General features: G+C 58.9%; 3 protein-coding genes across 3 annotated transcripts; 2 read left to right on the top strand and 1 right to left on the bottom strand.

The window, feature by feature from the left end:
• The first annotated feature begins 1,477 nt into the window (after positions 1–1,477).
• Positions 1,478–2,602, top strand: DYNLT4 (dynein light chain Tctex-type 4). The gene is made up of 2 exons (XM_054638763.2): positions 1,478–1,610; positions 1,937–2,602. The coding sequence occupies exon 2, from the start codon at positions 1,946–1,948 to the stop codon at positions 2,597–2,599; it is 654 nt and encodes a 217-aa protein (XP_054494738.2). The 5' UTR covers positions 1,478–1,610; positions 1,937–1,945; the 3' UTR covers positions 2,600–2,602.
• Positions 2,603–3,370: 768 nt separating this feature from the next.
• PLK3 (polo like kinase 3) lies at positions 3,371–10,666 on the bottom strand. Its single transcript, XM_054638293.2, has 15 exons — positions 10,397–10,666; positions 9,504–9,611; positions 9,296–9,412; positions 8,750–8,879; positions 8,575–8,662; positions 7,947–8,042; positions 7,084–7,279; positions 6,612–6,738; positions 6,098–6,207; positions 5,905–6,022; positions 5,718–5,801; positions 5,359–5,521; positions 5,130–5,259; positions 4,802–4,909; positions 3,371–4,417 (listed from the first exon to the last, which is right to left on the bottom strand). The coding sequence occupies exons 1-15, from the start codon at positions 10,556–10,558 to the stop codon at positions 4,223–4,225; spliced, it is 1,932 nt and encodes a 643-aa protein (XP_054494268.2). The 5' UTR covers positions 10,559–10,666; the 3' UTR covers positions 3,371–4,222.
• On the top strand, positions 10,666–16,356 carry LOC143694658 (uncharacterized). The gene is made up of 2 exons (XM_077182449.1): positions 10,666–14,361; positions 14,632–16,356. The coding sequence occupies exons 1-2, from the start codon at positions 14,208–14,210 to the stop codon at positions 15,837–15,839; spliced, it is 1,362 nt and encodes a 453-aa protein (XP_077038564.1). The 5' UTR covers positions 10,666–14,207; the 3' UTR covers positions 15,840–16,356.
• Positions 16,357–17,875: the final 1,519 nt, after the last annotated feature.

Here is a 17,875-nt window from a genome sequence, read left to right as displayed (position 1 = left end):
GATGGGGAAGCTGATCCGCCTCTTGCAGCGAGTGGAATTCCTTGCCGTGATTCGGGGCTTGGCTCTGGCACGCCTGGCACGGGGACGATGCGGCCCGAGCTGCTGGCGGCTTTGCTGCGGAGCAGAGAGACGGGGGTGAAGAGAGGCTGGCAGCTGGGATTTTGGAAAAGGCAGCACATGCATGGAGATCACCCTCACCTCCACCTGCACAGCCCCCATGGAAAGCTGCTGGGCATGGCTGAGTCCCCAGCAGCAGCACTGGAGCAGACTAGAGCCCAGCATGGAGATTTGTCCTCTGAAATGGGGGAAGCCTTCAATCCTGCGATGCCCCAGGCCAGAGCCCTGCAGCTCTCATGTCTGCTTAGGGTACAGGTGCTTTCAGGCAGAAAAAAGCACCACCAGCCTTGTAGAAAGACTTGGGTGGGAAGGCACCATTTAGTTCCAACCCCCCTGCGGTGGGCGTGGATGCCACCCACTAGATCAACCCCCTAGAGCAACCTCTCACCTAAGCCCAAACCAAGGGCTGTGCCATTCTCCAACCCTTGGCTGGCCTCAAGCAGCCCAAGGAGGGGATTACCCATGGAGGGATCCACCCTTGCTTGTCAGTGGGTGGTGCAAGGGAAGGCAGGAATGGGGCTCGGAGCTGAGGCGGCACCCCAAGGGAAGGGGTCCAGCTGGCAGTGTGCTTGGCAGCACTAGGCAGAGGCAGGCTATAAATACCTCTGACTGGAGATAGAAACACAAGTGCCGTCTCCACTTTCTTCAAATAGCTCGGCAGCCAGGCCAGACAAAGGCACATTGATGGAACAGCCGTGTCGTACCAGCTGGGCTGGGCTCCACTGGCAGAAAGAAACACCAGCCAGGGTCAGGAGCCCCCAGGGACCTGCTCACCCCCCAGGCATTACAGCAGCAGGGTCCCTGGCACATGCCAGGGCTGTGCTCCATCCCGTCCCTGGAAGTGTTCAAGGCTGGGTTGGAGAGGGCTCTGAGCAGTCTGGTCTAGGGGTGGCATCCCTGCCCATTGCAGGTGATTTGGAACTAGATGATCTCTAAGGTCCTTTCCACACAACCCACTATGTATATGATTCAGTGGGTGCAAACCCACGCACACTCTCCCTTGGTGCAGTGGGGCATAAGTAGCCTAAACATGCAAATGTCTGAGTAAAGTCAAGCTGTTGGAGGGCCCAGCCCCAGTGCAGCCCGTAGGGTACAAAGTAGTGATCACAGTGGCTACTCTCCACCCCCTGCTCTTCTCTTGCACATCCAACACCAGCCTGCATGTTTCAGGGCTGGCAGGGAGCTGAGATTGGAGGGCACATCCCTGTGCTGACACAGCAAAAAATGCAGAGGGAAGGAGTGAAGGGGAACAGGGCTGTCCAGGGACCAGGAAACAAGGAGTTACAGAAGCCATGCCCAGAACAGCCCTGGAGACCTACAGTGTCACGTAGCAACACTTCACCTTCCAGGAGCACAACAGGTTTGTTCCAGGAGCACAGCAGGTTTGGCCCTGCTCACAACAACTTGCAAGATAAAGATTGGTCCTGGGCAGTGACATCCACCAGAGACAAGTCCCCTGGGTTTACTCTGGAAGGACAGGAATAGAACTTAGGGTAAGTGTGGGATGCAGACCGAACACTGGGGAAAGAGTCACTCACCTGTGCTGGGGGAAGGGCTGGAGATGGGAGAGCAGAGGGCTGTGTGGACCATACATTACTGCACTGGATCAGCCCCAGCTGGCTGAGTCTGATGGGCACAGAGGCACTGGAGAAGGGAAGACAGCTGCCATGGATCTCCCAGCCCCTCTGCATCTTGTCTCATGGAGACTCGCATGCTAGAAGGCACAGGATTTGCAGAGGGCAGGGAGGAATGAGGCAGGGGAATGGAGAGGCTACAGGACACCTGCCTCACCTAACACCCAGGTACATCTCCTTTGCAGGCCACCCCTATGGCTGAGCAGCCCATCCCAGAGATAGCCCTGCTAGCCCAGGTGCTGGCTGCAGCCAGCACTGAGGCCCCTGCACTCCGCAGTACACGCCGTGGGTCCCAGCCCACAGCCCCAGCCCGGGGCCCTGAGGACAGCAAAGCTCCCCCCCTGCTCTCCCGCCGCAACTCCATCCTCAGCCGCCGCAGCTCCTTCGGCATCGTCCCGGGGAGCAGGCGGCCCTCCATTGGCCCCTGGATGCTCCACAGACGTGTCAGCTTCTCTGGGCTCCCAATTTCCCAACCCATCCTCAAGACCCGCCTTGAAAACACTTACAGGATTGGGCCGGACAAAGGCTGCAAGTTCGATGCGAAGCGGGTGCAGCAGGTGCTAGAAGGGACCCTGGCCTGTGCCCTGGGGACCACTGTGTACAGTGCCCAGGGCAGTGCCCCACTAGCCCAGAGCCTGACTGAGCTGCTGCAGAACCAGGCCAAGGAGGTGGTGCCACCCCGCTACAAGCTGGTCTGCCACGTGGTGCTGGGCCAGCAGGGCCAGCAGAGCCTCGTGGTGGCCAGCCGGGGACTGTGGGACCCTGAGACCGACAGCTTTGCCTCTGCCACCTTCTCCAATGCCTCCCTCTTTGCCGTGGCCACAGTCTACGGGGTCTACTTTGAGTAGAACATGCCTCTCTGTCCACCCAGTTTTGTAGAGCTGTAGGGAGAGAGCAGCTGAAATAAAGAAGTTTTGTCCAGCTGTGTGTCATACCTGGAGTCTTGGGGCAGGGTGTGTGCAGGGAGCAAGATATGGGTGCTCACTCCAGCCTTGGCTCACACCCATGCTGCAGTTCCCAGTACTATGGCTTGCAAAAAGATCCAAGCGGCAGCAAACACAACAAAAGGCTGGATTTCCCTGGAACAGGCAACTGCCCAAAGCTGTTGGAGCAGTCCAGGCTGCTTCCCACAGCACAAGCTGCTCCCAGGCAGATTGATTACACAGATCACCTTCAAAGCAAGCTCACAGAGCCCTTTCCTGGCTTCATGCCCAGCTCATATCCCATCACACGAGATGTCAGTGCAAGGGCCCAGGCAACCCTTCCACCACCTGGGTCATAGCTCCTGCCTTCTGCAGCTCAGCAGAGTCAGGAGAGCAGCTGGGTTGGGTCCAAGTGCAGAAAGGACTGGAAATGCATTTGGCAGCAGCAAGGAGAAGTTGAGGCAGCTCCAAGGCTCCACCAGCATAAGCAAGAGCTAACTCTGTCCTTTGTGCCAGTCCCATGAAAGCAGTGGAGGTAGCACATGGGCTCCACATAGCCATCCTGCCTCCCTGACCTTATCCCCCAGCACCAGTCAGTGGCAAGAAGGGTCAGCCCCAACAGGCAGAAGCAGCTCTGGAGCAAGAATGATGCTGAAGCTCTTTTTATGACTTCAGTTTCAAATAAGGCAGACATAGTTTGCCCTTACACAAATAAGTTTTTATTGAGGCGAGTCAGGGGGAGGGGAACTGCACAAGGACAGACCAACAGGAAAATAAATAATTCCATATAAATAAGATACATAAATAGTCCCACATGGCAGAAACTGCCTTGAAATAAGAAACAACCCTGGATCCCAACAAAATGAGGGCTTCTCCAGGCAAGTCCTCAGATCCCATGCCCCACCCTTTATCAAACCTCAGGTTGTACCAGACAATTCACAAATATGGGAAGAGACCAGGCACACTTGGGCCCAGCACAGTTCCCTCCTTATTAGTGTAACAGTTGTGGAGTGGCACACACCAGCCCACAGAGCCCCTGGCAGGGCAGGCAGCACCCTTCACCCCTGCCCACTCCTGGGAAGGGGTTTTCCTATCCCACAGCACCCAAAGTTTGAGATCAAGGCTGTGGCAGCCATCTCCAGGCCATGCAGAGGGTCTGTGCAACTGATGCATCAGCTGGGGCAGGGGAGCCTGAGCCTCCACCACAAGTAGTTGCCAGCCTCAGACAAGGCCCAGTCAGCCCCAAACCCAGCTGCAGGACACTCACCCACCACCACCTCCTTGTAACACCCCAGTCCATTCCATCAAGACCAGCACCACCAGAGCAGGAGACGCCAGGGGGAAGACAGCGATTGCCCAGAGCCAGGGAGCAGCAAGGATATCCAGACCCACTGCTGTAACCACATCCACATGTCTTAGTCCAGAGTCCAACTGAGCACCAGGATACACAGTGCCCAGGGGGATAGCCAGCACCACATCAATCCTCCCATCCCATGGGAGGGCAGGGGGAAACCTCCAAGTCCAGACAGGGTCCCCCGAGGTTCCAGGCTAGGCCTCAGCCCATTCTTGGAGAAGCTTGAGGATGTATCTGAGGCGGTGGTGGAGCTCAGGAGAGCAGCCCAACTCCTGGAGGCTGCACAGCTTGTAAGTGTAAGAGTTGCGCTCCCGGTTGATGTAGGTGACAAGGCAGGAGTGGTCAGGCTTGCTAATGATCACCTTGGTGTGGTCGTTGTAGAAATTCACCTAGGAGACAGGTTGGGCTTGGTTTAAGCCATGCTTCCCACAGCATGTCGGGAGCCAGGATGGAGCTACATTTCCTGCCTCAACCCGTTCCTCCTCCCCAACCTGCCTGGGAGCATCCCTGCCCATGCCCCATGGCAAGAATGAGCCAGCCCTAGCACAGGGGCAGGCACAAGCATCCAGCTGAAGTGCTATGTCCTTCCATGGGCTGGGGAAGCTGCAACCAGCAGCTCCAGGCACTGGAGCAGCATCCTGCACCCACAGCTGTTTTCACAGCTCGATTTTCCATTTGGGCTGTGGCAGACAAGATCCAACACAGACCCAAAGACCACCATCTGGCCTTCTCTTCACAAAGGTCTGGGCATTTCCACTGTGCCCCACACATACCTGGAGGGTGCCACTGCTGAAGAGCATGAGCAAGGCTTGGTCAGTCTTCACCCACCGCAGGAGGAGGGCTGGCTGCCCAAGGTCATCTATGCTGGGCAGGTCACCTCCCTTTGAGAGAACAGTCTGCGTAAGTCACTGGTCCCACACATGGGAGCACTTCCAGCAGCACACACAACACCAAAGCTGGGTACCCCCTCAGTGGAGTCCCCACTCCCAGGACACAGCCCTGTGTGCCCACCTGGCCAGAGCTGCAAGCAGGGAGTCCAACCAGCTCAAGTGGTATGGTGAAACCATGACCCAAAGTCCAGCCCTGGGCCCCAGCACTCACCTTCATGAGATGCTGCTCCATGTAGGAGGCGAAGTAGCGCAGGACACTCATCTGTCCCTGCAGCTGCTCGGGGATGGCAGACACAGAGAACACCAGGTGCTTGCTGTTCGTTGGGTTGTAATGTACAGTCCTAGAGGGAGCAGAGCATGAGTTTTGGGGATGTTATAGACTCCCCTTCCCACCCAAGGGGCTCCCCTAGAGACAGATCAGCCCCATTCCCACCACTCACCTGTGGTTGGGAGAGAGCGTCATGTGCGTGCCATTATTGAAGAGGACCCCAATGCTGCGGTTGGAGAGCTGGTAGCCAAAGCCATACTTGTTGGAATAATCCACCCACTTGCTCACCCAGACAAAGTGCTCATGGCGGGCCAGGGAAGCTGGGTTTTTTTCCGCTGTTGGAGAAGAGAGGAGGTGAGCAGCCAGCCAGCTCCTGTCTGTCTCACCTGCCCAGGGGGAACGGATCCCTGCAGCAGGCTCTGGCACCATTTAGGGTGCTATTTGTACCCCAAGTAGCAGCCATGCCTTCATCCCAGGGGGAAGGGGATGCACAGCCCCCTACCCCATCCCAGAGCAGTCCAACCAGTTTACCTGGAGGCATGGAGGAGAGGCAGGCCCTCAGGAGCCGGACAGCTGACTCAATGATGGCAGAGGCGGTGACGCAATCCTCAAAGGCTGCGGGAGAGGATGACAGGCTGAGTCAGCCAGCCCCGCTATCAGCCCCGGCATGACAGGAAGCCTGGGGCAGGCTGGGGTGGCTGGCACAGGTATTGCTCACCTTCACAGCTGCTGGCCATTGTTCCTCGGATGGAGGGGGACGTAGACTTGTGAGAGGTCTCCTCCACCACTGTCTCCACGGGGCTGGAGCTGGCACTGCGGCACGACACAGGAGTGGCCTGTGGAGAGACTCGGCTTTATCATGGTCTGCCTGCTCTGCCAAAGAGCATGCATGGCCTCGGAGATGTTCTCACCTCATTCCCTTCCACAGTTTTATAGCTCATCTGCCGACAGATTGAGGTCTTCATCAGCCCAGTAACCAGCTTGGAGATGTCATCCCTCTCCTCTGAAGAGCCCTTCTTGGCTGAGGAGAGTGAGGAGAGAGCAAGAGATGAGTATGCTGCTGAACATAGAGGCTGGGGACATCCAGGCCACCCCTCCCAGTAGCTCAGCTCTCCCTTATCTATTCCCATGCCCATGGAGACAACAGGGTGTCAGACAGATGTCTCCCACTTTCACTTCCCAGTTCTCATGCAACTCAGGGCTTCCAGGAGGAACTGCCCCATGGCAGTTGTGGCACAGTATCCGCTCTCCAGGCACACACCCATGCTAGCCCACCAGCACAAGAAGGCAGGGGCACACCCAGCTTGTGTTGTCCCCAGGCAGGGGGTCCAGAGAGATCCATCAGAAGGTCTCTCCAGAAAACAGGATCCACTTCTTCCCAAAGGAAGAGTCACCCAGAGGCTTCTTGGCAATGCACAAACTTACCCTTGGGTTTCTTCTTCCCAAAGAGTGTCTTGGTGACTTTAGCAAACAGAGTCTTGGCAGGATTTGGGGGACTCAGCTCTGGAGCCATCACGCAGCTGCTGGGAGGGAGTTTCTCAGGCGTGTAGCCCTGCAGAGAGGTCAAGGGAGAGGTTTGGTTTCCATAGACCACATGCTCCAGCTGCCCTGGGCTGACCACAGTCATTCACATCCCTCCTGACAGCCAGCTTGTGTTTCCGTCAAGCCTCAGAACCGTGACTGGCATCAGCACAGGAAACAACCCCTTGCTATAGCAACAAGGCAGCAGAAGCACACCAGATCCCTCAGTTCCTCTGGCTGGCATTTGGGCAGGACAGCGGCTGCTTCCTTTGAAGGACTGACCCTTCGTACAGGACAAGGACGGCACCCTGCACAGCCCAAAAAACCTCATCCCACCTGGAGAGGGGTCCCATGGCCCAGGCCCCCACCCACCCACCTTGAAGAACTCGTGGTCCAAAATCTCATCAAGGGTGAGGCGGTCCTGGGGGTTGCGTCTGAGGATGCCAGTGATGAGGTGCTTGGCAGGCAGGGAGAGGAAGACGGGGAGGGTGTATTCCACTTGCTTGATACACCTGTAGGTCTCCTTGAGGTCAGAGGTCTCAAAGGGAGGGTTCCCACACAGCAGGGTGTACCTGGGAGGGAACACGCATGCCAGTGTCAGATCCCCACCAGGCTTGTGACTCAGCAGCACTTAAAGCAAGGAAGTTATTGGCATTTGGCCGGCCACACCTGGCTGAGAGCAGCACTTCCAGCCTCGACAGCCACGCTCACATCCGGCCATGCTTCCTCCTAGCAACTGTTTAGAGCAACAGGCAAGGAGCCTTGAGGAAGGACAAAGAGCTGGCGGCAAAAGCCACCCGCTGCTCCCACCCTCGTGGCCATCAGGGTGGAAAGGGGAGCAGGCAGTGGCCGGGGCAGGGGCTGGATGTGCCGAAACAGTGATTGCTCCCTGAGCAAACAGCACAGCAGCCACGGAGATTTTCCGTTGTTTATCAGGTTCACAGTGCGGTCAAGCCTGCTCTGAACCAGAGCTGAGTGCAGCATGAGCACACCCACCCCGTGCAGTCCTGCTTGCACAGTCCCCACACAGCATCCCAGGATGGCTGCAGGCAGCACCTGCTCCAAAGTAAGGCTGGGCAGGATCCAGCCAGTTGCTCCCCTCCCCCTGCCTCTCAGCAACCACTGCAGAGCCACAAGGCACAGCACAAGAAAACTTCCTCATCGGGCTGTCCACAGAGCAGCTGCCCCCACCCCAGGCAGGGTGCCTGGACCCCTCCCCACCCAGCAGCACAGACTTACATGACACAGCCCAGAGACCACACGTCTGACTCTGGCCCGTGGCCCTGTCTCAGCAGCACTTCTGGGGCCAGGTAGTTGGGGGTCCCACATATTGTCCTGTGGGGCAGAGTACCAGATCAGTGCATGCTCTTCATCCCCTCACAGACAGCCTCCCCCTGCTCCAAGCCCTGGGATTTACACTTGTCCTCCCCACTCCATTTTGCTCTTTGTGGCCCCCCTTCATCTACAAGGAGCCCCATACAGATTCCCCCCTCTCCAGCTCACGGAGGTCAGCAGCAGCTGCTCTTGGGGAGCTGTTGGGAAGAGCCTGTCCCAGAGCTGAGGAGGAACAGAGCCTTTGTGTCCCAGCCTGTGCAGCCGGCACGGCAGCCGGGCAGGCACAATAGCAATAGTCAACACATTGTTCTCCCCGACGGCTGCAAGCTCACTCCTGAGGAGCCACAAAGCCCCCAGGCCCCTCGCCTTGCCTGCAGCTGGAGCAGGAATTGCTCCCTCACCCCAGGAAAGGGCCCTAAGGCTTCCTCTCCCAAGACCAGGCAGGACCCCTTGCACCTTCACTCTCCTGGGAAGCCACAGGAAGAAGAGTGAAACCCAGGAGGATTCTGAAAAAGGAAAATCTCAAACTTACTTTTTCTTCTGGTCAGAGACATCATGGCAAGCAGCCAGGCCAAAGTCCCCCACTTTCAGCTCCATGTTTTCATTGATGAAGAAGTTGCCTGCAAGTCAAAGGCGATGCGTCACCACAAGTCCCTTGGGGACAGCTTGCTCCCCACACAACACCATGTGCCACCCACAGCACTCACCAAGCTTGAGGTCTCTGTGCAGGATGCCCTTGAGGTGAAGATATTTCAAGCCTGAGATGATCTGTTTGAGGTAATAGCGCACTTCGGGCTCCAGCAGAGTATGACGGGCCTTCCAGATGTGGGCCAGGGACTGCAATGGGAGAGAAGACAGCTTGTGATGCAGGCAGGGAGAACAGGCAGCCCTGCTGACTAGGCATAGGCTAGGCAGGGTCAAAGCCAGTTCTTCCAGAAGTTGCACATTCACAAATAATCCTTCTTTCACAGCCATGACCTCAGCAGACTCCCCACATGAGGTTGAGGCTGGTCACCAGAGCCATGGGAACCTCTGGATTTATGGTGGCCATATCATGAGCAGGCAGTGCGAGACAGACAGACAGCTGCTGGAGTGCCCAGTGCCCTGCAAAACCACTCTGCTTACAGTGAGCTCAGAGGGTGAGACAGCTGACAGCTCAGGGGACTGCTAACACAACACCTCGGCAAGGCCTGCTCCCACCAGCTATGGCTGTTTAGGAGATCCTTTGACAAGGAGGCCACAGCAGCACTGACCTTCCTACTGCAGTGCTCCAGGAAGATGTAGATGCTCTCTGAGTCCTCAAAGTAGTGGGAGAACTTGACGATGTGCTTATGGTGCAAGTCCCGATGCAGCTCGATCTCATTGGTGATCTGACAGAGAGCAGCAGTGCCAGGTGAGCACAGGTGAGCTGCTGCCCCCCAGCAGCCCAGCCCAGCCCCCCAGCAGCCGCACGGCACCCACCTTCTCCCGCTGGTGAGGTTTAGCCACCCTGCTGTGCGGAATGACCTTCACGGCATAGGTTTTGTTGCTGGAGAGGTCTGTCATTTCATAGCATCGTGCAAACCCACCCTGCAAGGGAAGAGATGGTTACGGATGGGTGAGAGACAGCTCCTTACCCCTGCCTGCTTACAAGCCTCCTCCTCCTCCTCCCTTCCCTGGCAGCACAGCCCGGCGAGCGTCACACGCTCCCTCCTGCTGCGTCGCCCACTAAGATCTGAACTATGATGCTCTCAACCAGGCATTTTCTTCACCCATTTCTTGTAAAACCTCCAAGCATTTTCCCTCCCACTATGGCCGGACTTTGCATCTTTCCACATGACAGATCAACCTGGAAAGTCCTGCGCAGGGCAGGAAGCCCGGGGACCGGAGGCCATCGAAAGGCAGCCCCATGGAGACAGGTTTTTCCTGCCGTGATGTCACCCTCCAATCTGCACACTCAGCCGCTGAGCCCACTCGGGCCGGGCTGGGAACCGGCATCCTCCTCCTACACACGCCGCTGTCAGCCGGAGGAAAAGTTGCGTGCGGCGGAGCGGCGCGGGCCGGCACCCCTGGGAACCGGGGCACCCACCGGCCCACGCACCCGCCGCGGGGCACCCCGAAACCGATGCGGCTCCGATAGTCACCGAGGCACGCAGCCAGCGCGGGTGATTCACGGCTTCCAGCGCTGCTGCCGGCCCGCCGGGCGAGGCGGGGAGGGTGGGGGCGGCAGCCGGGGGGCTGCATCCAGCCCGGGCCGCCCAGGATGGGGGTCGAGCAGGCGCGCAGCCCCCGCCCCTCCCCTCGCCCGCACCGGTTCACCCCGGCGCCCTCCACGACGGCCCAGCCCCCTTTCCCCCTTTCCCCATTCCCGGTACCTTTCCCAGCAGGCGGCCCTTGCAGTAGGAGCGGCCGGAGACCGGGTCGATGATGATGCGGGTGGTCTCGGCCGCGCGGGGCGGTGGCGCCGGGGCGGGCGCGGGCCGCGCGGGGAGGGCGGAGGCGGCGGGGAAAGGGGGGAAGAGACCGGCGGACTCCATGGCGGCGCGGCAGGATCGGGAGGCTCCGCCGCGCCCCGCGCACGTGGCCCCGCCGGCGCGCGCCGCCGCTGCCGCCCCGGGAATCCCGCCGCCTTTATCAGGGGGTGCGATTACGTCATCCGAGACGCCCCGCCCCCGGCCGCACCGGGCCGCCCTTAAAGGGGCCGCAGCACGGCGGAGGGGGCGGGGCTTCGGGAATTCCGGGAATGTACTGGTGTTCCCCTGCCATCTGTGACACCGCGGGTGAAGCCGCGGCAGCCTCTCCACTGCACAGGGGCCCACCCCTGCACACACAGCGATGTCCCCCCAGTAGCTGCATCCCCCTCCTACGGGCAGGGACAACCTCCTCCTGAATCAGGGTTCTCCTACGGTCACACTGAGACCCCAAAAACGCGCAGAGGCAGAGCTCCCTCCCCTGTCTCCCAGGACATACACAGCCCCCTGCCATGCACATCTGTAAATACACACACAAAACACCTGCTCACGGGGTGCTTCCCCTCACACGTGTTACCAGCATGTATCACACGACCAACTGGGGTCCTCACGCCTCCTTCCCATGCAAAGGTTGTGGCCCAGGGAGGGTTCTCAAAGCCCCTGTGTGCCCTGTACTGCCCTCCCTCTCTTATGGCAAACTTGGATGCAGGTGGACACTCCCCAAGGGCCTCTTACTCTGTGCCAGGGCCCAGCAAAGGGGGTCATGGGTGGGCGCTGGGCGCACAGGGAACAGCGGAAGATGCAGGGATGATGGAATCCACCATCCCTGCCCCTCGGTGCCTGGGCACCCCGTCCTCAGCCCTGCTGCTGCGGTGGCCTGGCTGTGCAGGGCGTGCAAGGCGCCACAGCGGTGCTGCTCCCTAATGGCCGTGAGGAGCGCTCGCCTCTGTCACCCAGAACGGGCCATGGAAGGTGCTTGGCACCGCTCCCTCCCCACGGGCGCGGGAGCTGGCAGGGTGCCTGCAAACCCACAACCCCCACGAGTGTGAAGCAGCAGCGTTGCAAGAGCCCCTCAATCTTCCCACTGTCCCTCCCTTGCTCGCACCACACACAGGGGGTGACTCTGTGACCATCCCGTGCCCTGTGCCTCAGTTTCCCCCCACTGCTGCTCAGGGCTCTTGGCACTGATGCTCACTGTGCTCCTGAATGCGCTGAGGGTTTTGCATGAGCACCTCTGGCAAACAGCCCCGTTCTTCCCAGCACATCCCCTCTCACCCTAGGGTACTGGGGATGAATCAATTCCATATTTTGGGATGAATCAACTCCATATTTTTTTCAGCAGAAAAACTGAGAAAACCTGCCTGAAGAGAAAGAGGAAACAACACAGATCTGGCTGTTTTTTTCCTTGTGTTTCCAGCTTTTGTAGGGGAAGCACAAAGGAGCCCACTGCCCATCAGCACACACGGCCGGGAGCAGGCTGGGATGCTGCTGCCCCGAGGGAAGCTGCCTGTTTCCATCACGCCCGGGGCTCCCCGGGCATCACAGGTTTTCCGATGGAGGCCCCAGCTCGGGGCTGCCGGAGCTGAGTCAGCGTCTGAAGGCCATGTGTGGGTGGAGGCACCCGGGAGTGCAGGGAGGCCCCGCGGGACCTGTCTGGAGGTGAGGTGACAGACGGGGCTGTCCCGGGATTCCCCACAGAGGGACAGGGGGACCCGCCAGCACTGAGAGCTGCCATCGCTGCTCCTGCTCCCCACTGCCTCTGGTGAGTTCCTGGGCAAGGGGCAGGGATGGAACCCACAGCCCACGTCCTGCCGAGGCTGAGGCACCTCCTCTCCAAGAGGGATGGAGCCTGGGAGCAGACCTGTGACGGTGTTTGCAGGGGTCTTAGGATGAGGGAAGAGACGAGAATGTTGACTCCATGTTTCAGAAGGCATGATTTATTATTTTATTATATATATTATATTAAAACTTTACTAAAAAAAATAGAAGAAAGGATTTCATCAGAAGGCTGGCTAAGAATAGAAAAGAAATGATAACAAAGGCTTGTGACTGACTGACAGTCCAGACAGCTGGGCTGTGATTGGCCATTCATTAGAAACAACCACATGAGACCAATCACAGATCCACCTGTTGCATTCCACAGCAGCAGATAATCATTGTTTACATTTTGTTCCTGAGGCCTCTCAGCTTCTCAGGAGAAAAAATCCTAAGGAAAAGTTTTTTCATAAAACATGTCTGTGACACAGACCCATCACCTGCAGCTGGGGTCCCCTGTGGGGTCCCATCTCAATCACAGATTTGCCATCACTGATCTGGAGCAGTGGGAGGAACTGAGGTTTAAGATCACCAGCCTGTTGGACCTGGGGAAGGGGAGGCTCTGGGGTGAACTCCTGACTGCCTGCAGCTAGTTAGGTGGAGTTATAGGAAAAGGGAGTCAGGCTCTTTGGGGACATGTACAGTAAAATCATGAAAGGCACACAATGCAAGCTGCATCAAGGGAAACTCCATCTACATACTGGGAATTTTTTTTTCCCCTTGCGCATGTGGTAAAATATCACAGGAGCCCAGAGAGGCTGTGGGATCTCTGTTCTCCATGATACTCAGTGCTGCCCTGGTCCTCCCACCCTCATGGCATTCAGAGATGCTCAGCAACATCAGGAGCAGGGGAGCTGAACCCAGCTGCCAGCTCACATCTGCACCAGGGAGGGCATTGCTGTGTGCCCTGCTGTGTGCCTGCATGCAGTGCCTGGGCCCCAAGAGCAACACCAGCCAAGCATCAGGGTGCAGACAAGCTGCCCAAGGCTGGGGTGAGAGCCCTGACCCCTTCAGGAGTGGGGCTTTCCCATCCCTCAGCACAGCTCTGCAAAGCATGGGGCTGCAGCTGCCAAGGAGGAGCATGGAGAGGGTGGTTGGTCCCTTGGGTGAGCTGGGGAAGGAAGAACCAGCACCAGCAGGGCCAAGGCACCCCAGGAACTGGGGCACAAGGCACCAAAGTACTGGACGTGCTCAGCCCAGGTCCCATCTTACCCACCTCCACAGTACCCAAGCAAAGAGCTGTTGGTACACTCCATGTGCCTCAGTTTACCCAATTCACCCCATAGTGAGCACACAGAGTGTGAAAATAGAGCTCCCCTCTCCAACACTGCTTTTCTGAGGGACGTAGTGCTCATGTCTGACTCTGCTCCTCCTTACCGGCCTGGGACTTGTGTGGGAGGAAGGGAATTCATCAGGGGTCCAGCGATGGAGTGCGATGCTGGCCCTTTGATTCCCATCCGGCAAGAATGTGCACTCTGCATCCTTTCCCCAGTGGAGCTGGCAGTTCAGCCGGGCAGAGCTCTTTCCCCTTCCCAGGAGAGAGACAAACTCAGCAGAGCCCAGCCCGGCCCTTCTCCAGGAGCTTGGGGGGCTGATGATGGAGTGCAGACAGGACTGGAGGGACACGGACAAGACTGGAGGGACACATGGCTTCTGCGGGGCAGAGGAAGAGGCTGGGAAGGGACATTCTTTCTGGGGAATGGAGAGGGGAAGGATGATGAAGGAATGGGAACTATGGCTTGTGAAGGAGGGGCAGAATAAGGGGGGATCCCGGGTTGATGGACTGCAGGGGAGCTGGGTCAAGCGAAATTTGGGGGTACCGCTGCAAAGGGCGGCTGGAGGGTCCATGGCTGGCGGGACCCCTGCGAGGGGACGGGGCACGGGGGGCTGAAGGGAGGCCATGGGCCGGGCCGGGCCGGGCCGGGCCGGACGGCGGCGGGGCCGGGGCGGGATGTGGCGGGGCCGCCCCGCGGCGAGGCGGAGCCGGCGGCCGCGCCCGGTGGGAGCGCGGCGGGACGCGGAGCAGCCCCGGAGGATGGGGCGAGCGGCGGCAGGTGAGGCCGGGCAGGGCACGGGGGGCACGGCCGGAGCTCCGGGGGTCGCTCGCTGCCCGCGGGCACCTGGCCGGAGCAGCGGGACGTCGCGGGAGAGGCAGCCCCGGGCCGGCGGGGTCGGTGGCACTGGAGGACGGCCCGGGAGGACCTGCGGCGAGCCGGTCCTTTCGCGGAGGGGAGGAGAAGTGGGGTTCACTTCCCCGCCGGGAAGGCTGGAGAAAGGGAGCGGGAGGGCACAGGGAGTCACCGTCCCCTCTGCTCTCCCCGCAGGCGCCGGGCTGGGCACCGTGTCCCTCTGGGGCAGCCTCCTGCTCGCTGCCGGCCTTGCCCTTGAGCCAGCACCGCCTGTCTGCAACTGCTCCGAGCCCATGGACTACCAGGCTTTCAGGGAGGCTCCGCTCCCCGAGAGCTGCTGCCTCAACTTCACCAGCTCCAACATCACCCACCTGGACTGGGGAGCACTGGTGGAGGTGCAGGGGCTGCGGGAACTCTACCTCTCCCACTGCAGCATCACGGCCATCAGCAACGCACAGGGAGTCCCTCCTGCCTTGGAAATCTTGCACTTGAGTCACAACCTGCTGGAAAGTCTCCCTGGAAGCTTTCTAGAAAATGCCCCTAATTTGAGGGTTCTTTATCTGGATAGCAACCAGCTTCAGGAGCTACCCAGGTCCTTCCTGAAAGCATCTTCCCAGGTCCAGGAGGTCTACCTGGGCTTCAATGCCCTCACCTTCCTCCCTGCCAGCCTCCTGAAGCCATCTCTGCTCCAGCTTCAGCTCTCCAACAACAGCTGGGACTGCAGCTGTGCTCTGCTAACCACCCTGGAGGGCTGGTCCAGCCAGGCTGCTGAGGTGATCTGCCACACACCAGAGCAGTACCAGGGTGTGGAACTCCAGAGCATTCCCCGGGATGAGCTGTGCCGCTCACACGGCCTCACCGCCCTCTTCATCTGCCTGCCCCCCCTCCTCATCCTCGCCAGCGTCACTTGGTGCTTCTGCCGGCAGAAGAAAAAGACCAACTACAGCCTTCAGAGCAGGTCCCAGAGCCAGCGGGCCGTGGCAGAGAGGGGCAGTGTGCCACTGTCTGCAGAGCCCCACCACTACATCCCCTACGAGCTGCCTGCTGCTCCCTCCAAGGCTGAGAAGAAAGTGCTGCTGGGGAAACAGGTCATGCTCCAGCCCTTCGTGGATCCACTGGAGAGTGGCAGAGACCTCTATGAGGAGGTGGAGATCCAGGTGGGATCCCCCAGCAGTTCCCAGGTGCCATCCCATGAAGGGCAGCTGGGCACCCCAGCACCAAGGGCAGAGGAGCTGGGCAGTGAGCCAGAGGTGGACACTGTCAGCGTGAGTGAAGTGCTGAAGGACTCTGCTGACCGGGAGAAGATCTACATGAGCCAGACAACCAGCTACTACAACCTGGTACCTGGCATTGAGCTGGAGGACTCGGACAACCTGGAGTATGAGACCATTGACCTGCACTGATGCCAGGACTTGGGCTGTGTCTGGACACACAGCAGGAAGGCAGGGGCTGGGCAGCAGTGAAAGCCACCAGAGCAGGAGAGGCATGAGCTGTCCTGCCATGGCTGACAGTGGCTGTTTGCAAAGCTGCACCACCAAATACCCATCCCTTCCCCTGTGCTACTGTATGAACCCCTCGCTTGCCATGTGCTGCAGCTGGGCAAGGCTGTAAGGGTGCTTCAGGCTCTGGGGACCCTCCCATAGGCTGGTGGTGCCTGAGGAAGGATGTGCAGGGAAGGTGGGGGCTGGTTTTGGGGATCAAGTGATGATGCTGTGAGTGCCAGACCCACTGACCAGAGCTTTCTCTCCTGCTGGAGCCAGATGGTGTCTGGCACAACTGCTCTGCAACCTGCAGGGAACACAGTCTGGAGACATGAAACAGGGCTGGCCCTGCCTGTGTGGTCTGCAGGGAGTGTCACATTTGGACAGGGTGCCCTGGGCCCATCATGGGAAGCCTGTGGTGGCTCTGCCTGCTGCCCACCCCACAGGGACTTGAAACAGTCAATGCACATGTGCTGCTTCATGGCATGTGTGTGTGCACACTTGTGGGAGCAGGTGTGTGAAGTGCACACACAAACAGGGTGGCATCAGAGGGGGCTCCTTGCAGACAGCCCTGTAGGATCCAGCTCTCAGTAAGAAATATATCATTTTACTCCTGGCAGTGTGGCTCCATCCCTTTGTGCTTTGGGGTGGTGGGGAGCCAACAAGTGGGATGTGGGGAGTGCAGGGATGGTGGACTTCACTCCTACCCCATCTACTCTCCCCTGCTCTGGGTGATGGCCTAGTGAGGGTCTTGCCCAGCATCCCGGGAGCCTCTTTGTGGCTCTGGCAGAGCAGAGCTGGGCGCTGGCTAAACGCCAGCAGAGCCTTTGCTTTGTGTCAGGATTTACAACAAGGGTGGGGAAGGTGTCAGCCTGCTGTAAATGCCACAGATCCTGAACAATGCAAGAATTTGTGGGGCTCCTGGGAGCAGGGCAAACGCAGGGGGGGGTGCTGTGAATCACTGCTCAATACAGGCACCCCCAGCAAGTCTCACCCAAGGTGCTCCAGCCCTTCTCTGTGGATGGAGGGGGACGCCCTTGAGTCCTGCTCCTCCTGCCCAGGGGGACATTTTCCAGGCTGGAAGCTGCATGGGCCACCCTGTGTGCTCTGGAGCTGTGCTGGGCCTGGTGCCCAGGCAGGAAGGGAGGGAGCTGGGCAGGGCAGGACACGGCGCTCCGGCCGGCAGAGGAAGTGGTGTTTCCTGCAGAGTGCTGTGGAGCTTCAGCAGCCCATGGTGGGACTGCTCAGTCCCAGCACTGCTCAGCCTCACATGGCCTAGGGACAAGGATGGGATGATTTGTCTTCATGTATCCTGCCACTCATGGATGTTTCCCTGTTTTATATCCAGCTGGACTTCTTCCTTCCTTGCTCCCTCCTGGGCTCTGGGAAAATATCCCAGCTTTTAATATCCCTCCATCACTCTCTGCCAAGTACTACAGCATACCCTGGCTCATGCCACCCCCACATCCCCACAGGGACAGAGGGACCAGAGGCTGCCACAGGGCTACAGCAGGACAGGCAGGGTTAGCAGCTGTCTCCAGGGGGTGCAGCCCATCCCATGGCTGCAGATTTTGACTAGGGCTAACAACAGCTGCATTTTTGACATGTGCTCTAGAAATGCCTGCAGCCCTTCCATGGGTGCCCTCTCTGCTCATGTACCCTGGGGTCCCGTTCCCAGGGCTGCTGGGAATGATGTAACATCCTGTCCTTTCCCTCTTTCTCATGCAGCCTAAATTCAGATGCCATGGCTGATGCAAAGGGAGTGACCCAAATCACCCCACTGGTCTTGTCCAGCCCTTGCTCTGGTACCTGCAGCCCCTGCCCAAATCTCACTCTCTGACAGGTGGCAGGGAGGCGTCACCAAAGCCAGTGCTCCCAATTCTTTGTCTGTGACAGCCCTGGCACATTTAGACACATTTTCCCTAAGAAAATTAGTTTAAAAGTTCCCTTTCCTTCAA

The sequence above is a fragment of the Agelaius phoeniceus genome, chromosome 8 (genome assembly GCF_051311805.1).
Source record: "Agelaius phoeniceus isolate bAgePho1 chromosome 8, bAgePho1.hap1, whole genome shotgun sequence".
Classification (NCBI taxonomy): Eukaryota; Metazoa; Chordata; class Aves; order Passeriformes; family Icteridae; genus Agelaius; species Agelaius phoeniceus.
Note: the sequence above shows the minus strand (reverse complement) of the source record. Positions and strands in the feature narration are given on the sequence as shown.

What these genes read in the sequence shown, in the direction of transcription:
- DYNLT4 (XM_054638763.2), top strand. Translation starts at nt 1,946, where the DNA reads ATGGCTGAGCAGCCCATCCCAGAGATAGCCCTGCTAGCCCAGGTGCTG.
- PLK3 (XM_054638293.2), bottom strand. Translation starts at nt 10,558, where the DNA reads ATGGAGTCCGCCGGTCTCTTCCCCCCTTTCCCCGCCGCCTCCGCCCTC. An exon ending in TGGTCTCTGGGCTGTGTCAT is followed by an intron (nt 7,280 to 7,946) that starts GTAAGTCTGTGC and finishes GTTCCCTCCCAG; the next exon opens with GTACACCCTGCTGTGTGGGA. An exon ending in TCAGCAGTGGCACCCTCCAG is followed by an intron (nt 4,418 to 4,801) that starts GTATGTGTGGGG and finishes CCTGTCTCCTAG; the next exon opens with GTGAATTTCTACAACGACCA.
- LOC143694658 (XM_077182449.1), top strand. Translation starts at nt 14,208, where the DNA reads ATGGGCCGGGCCGGGCCGGGCCGGGCCGGACGGCGGCGGGGCCGGGGC. An exon ending in GATGGGGCGAGCGGCGGCAG is followed by an intron (nt 14,362 to 14,631) that starts GTGAGGCCGGGC and finishes CTCTCCCCGCAG; the next exon opens with GCGCCGGGCTGGGCACCGTG.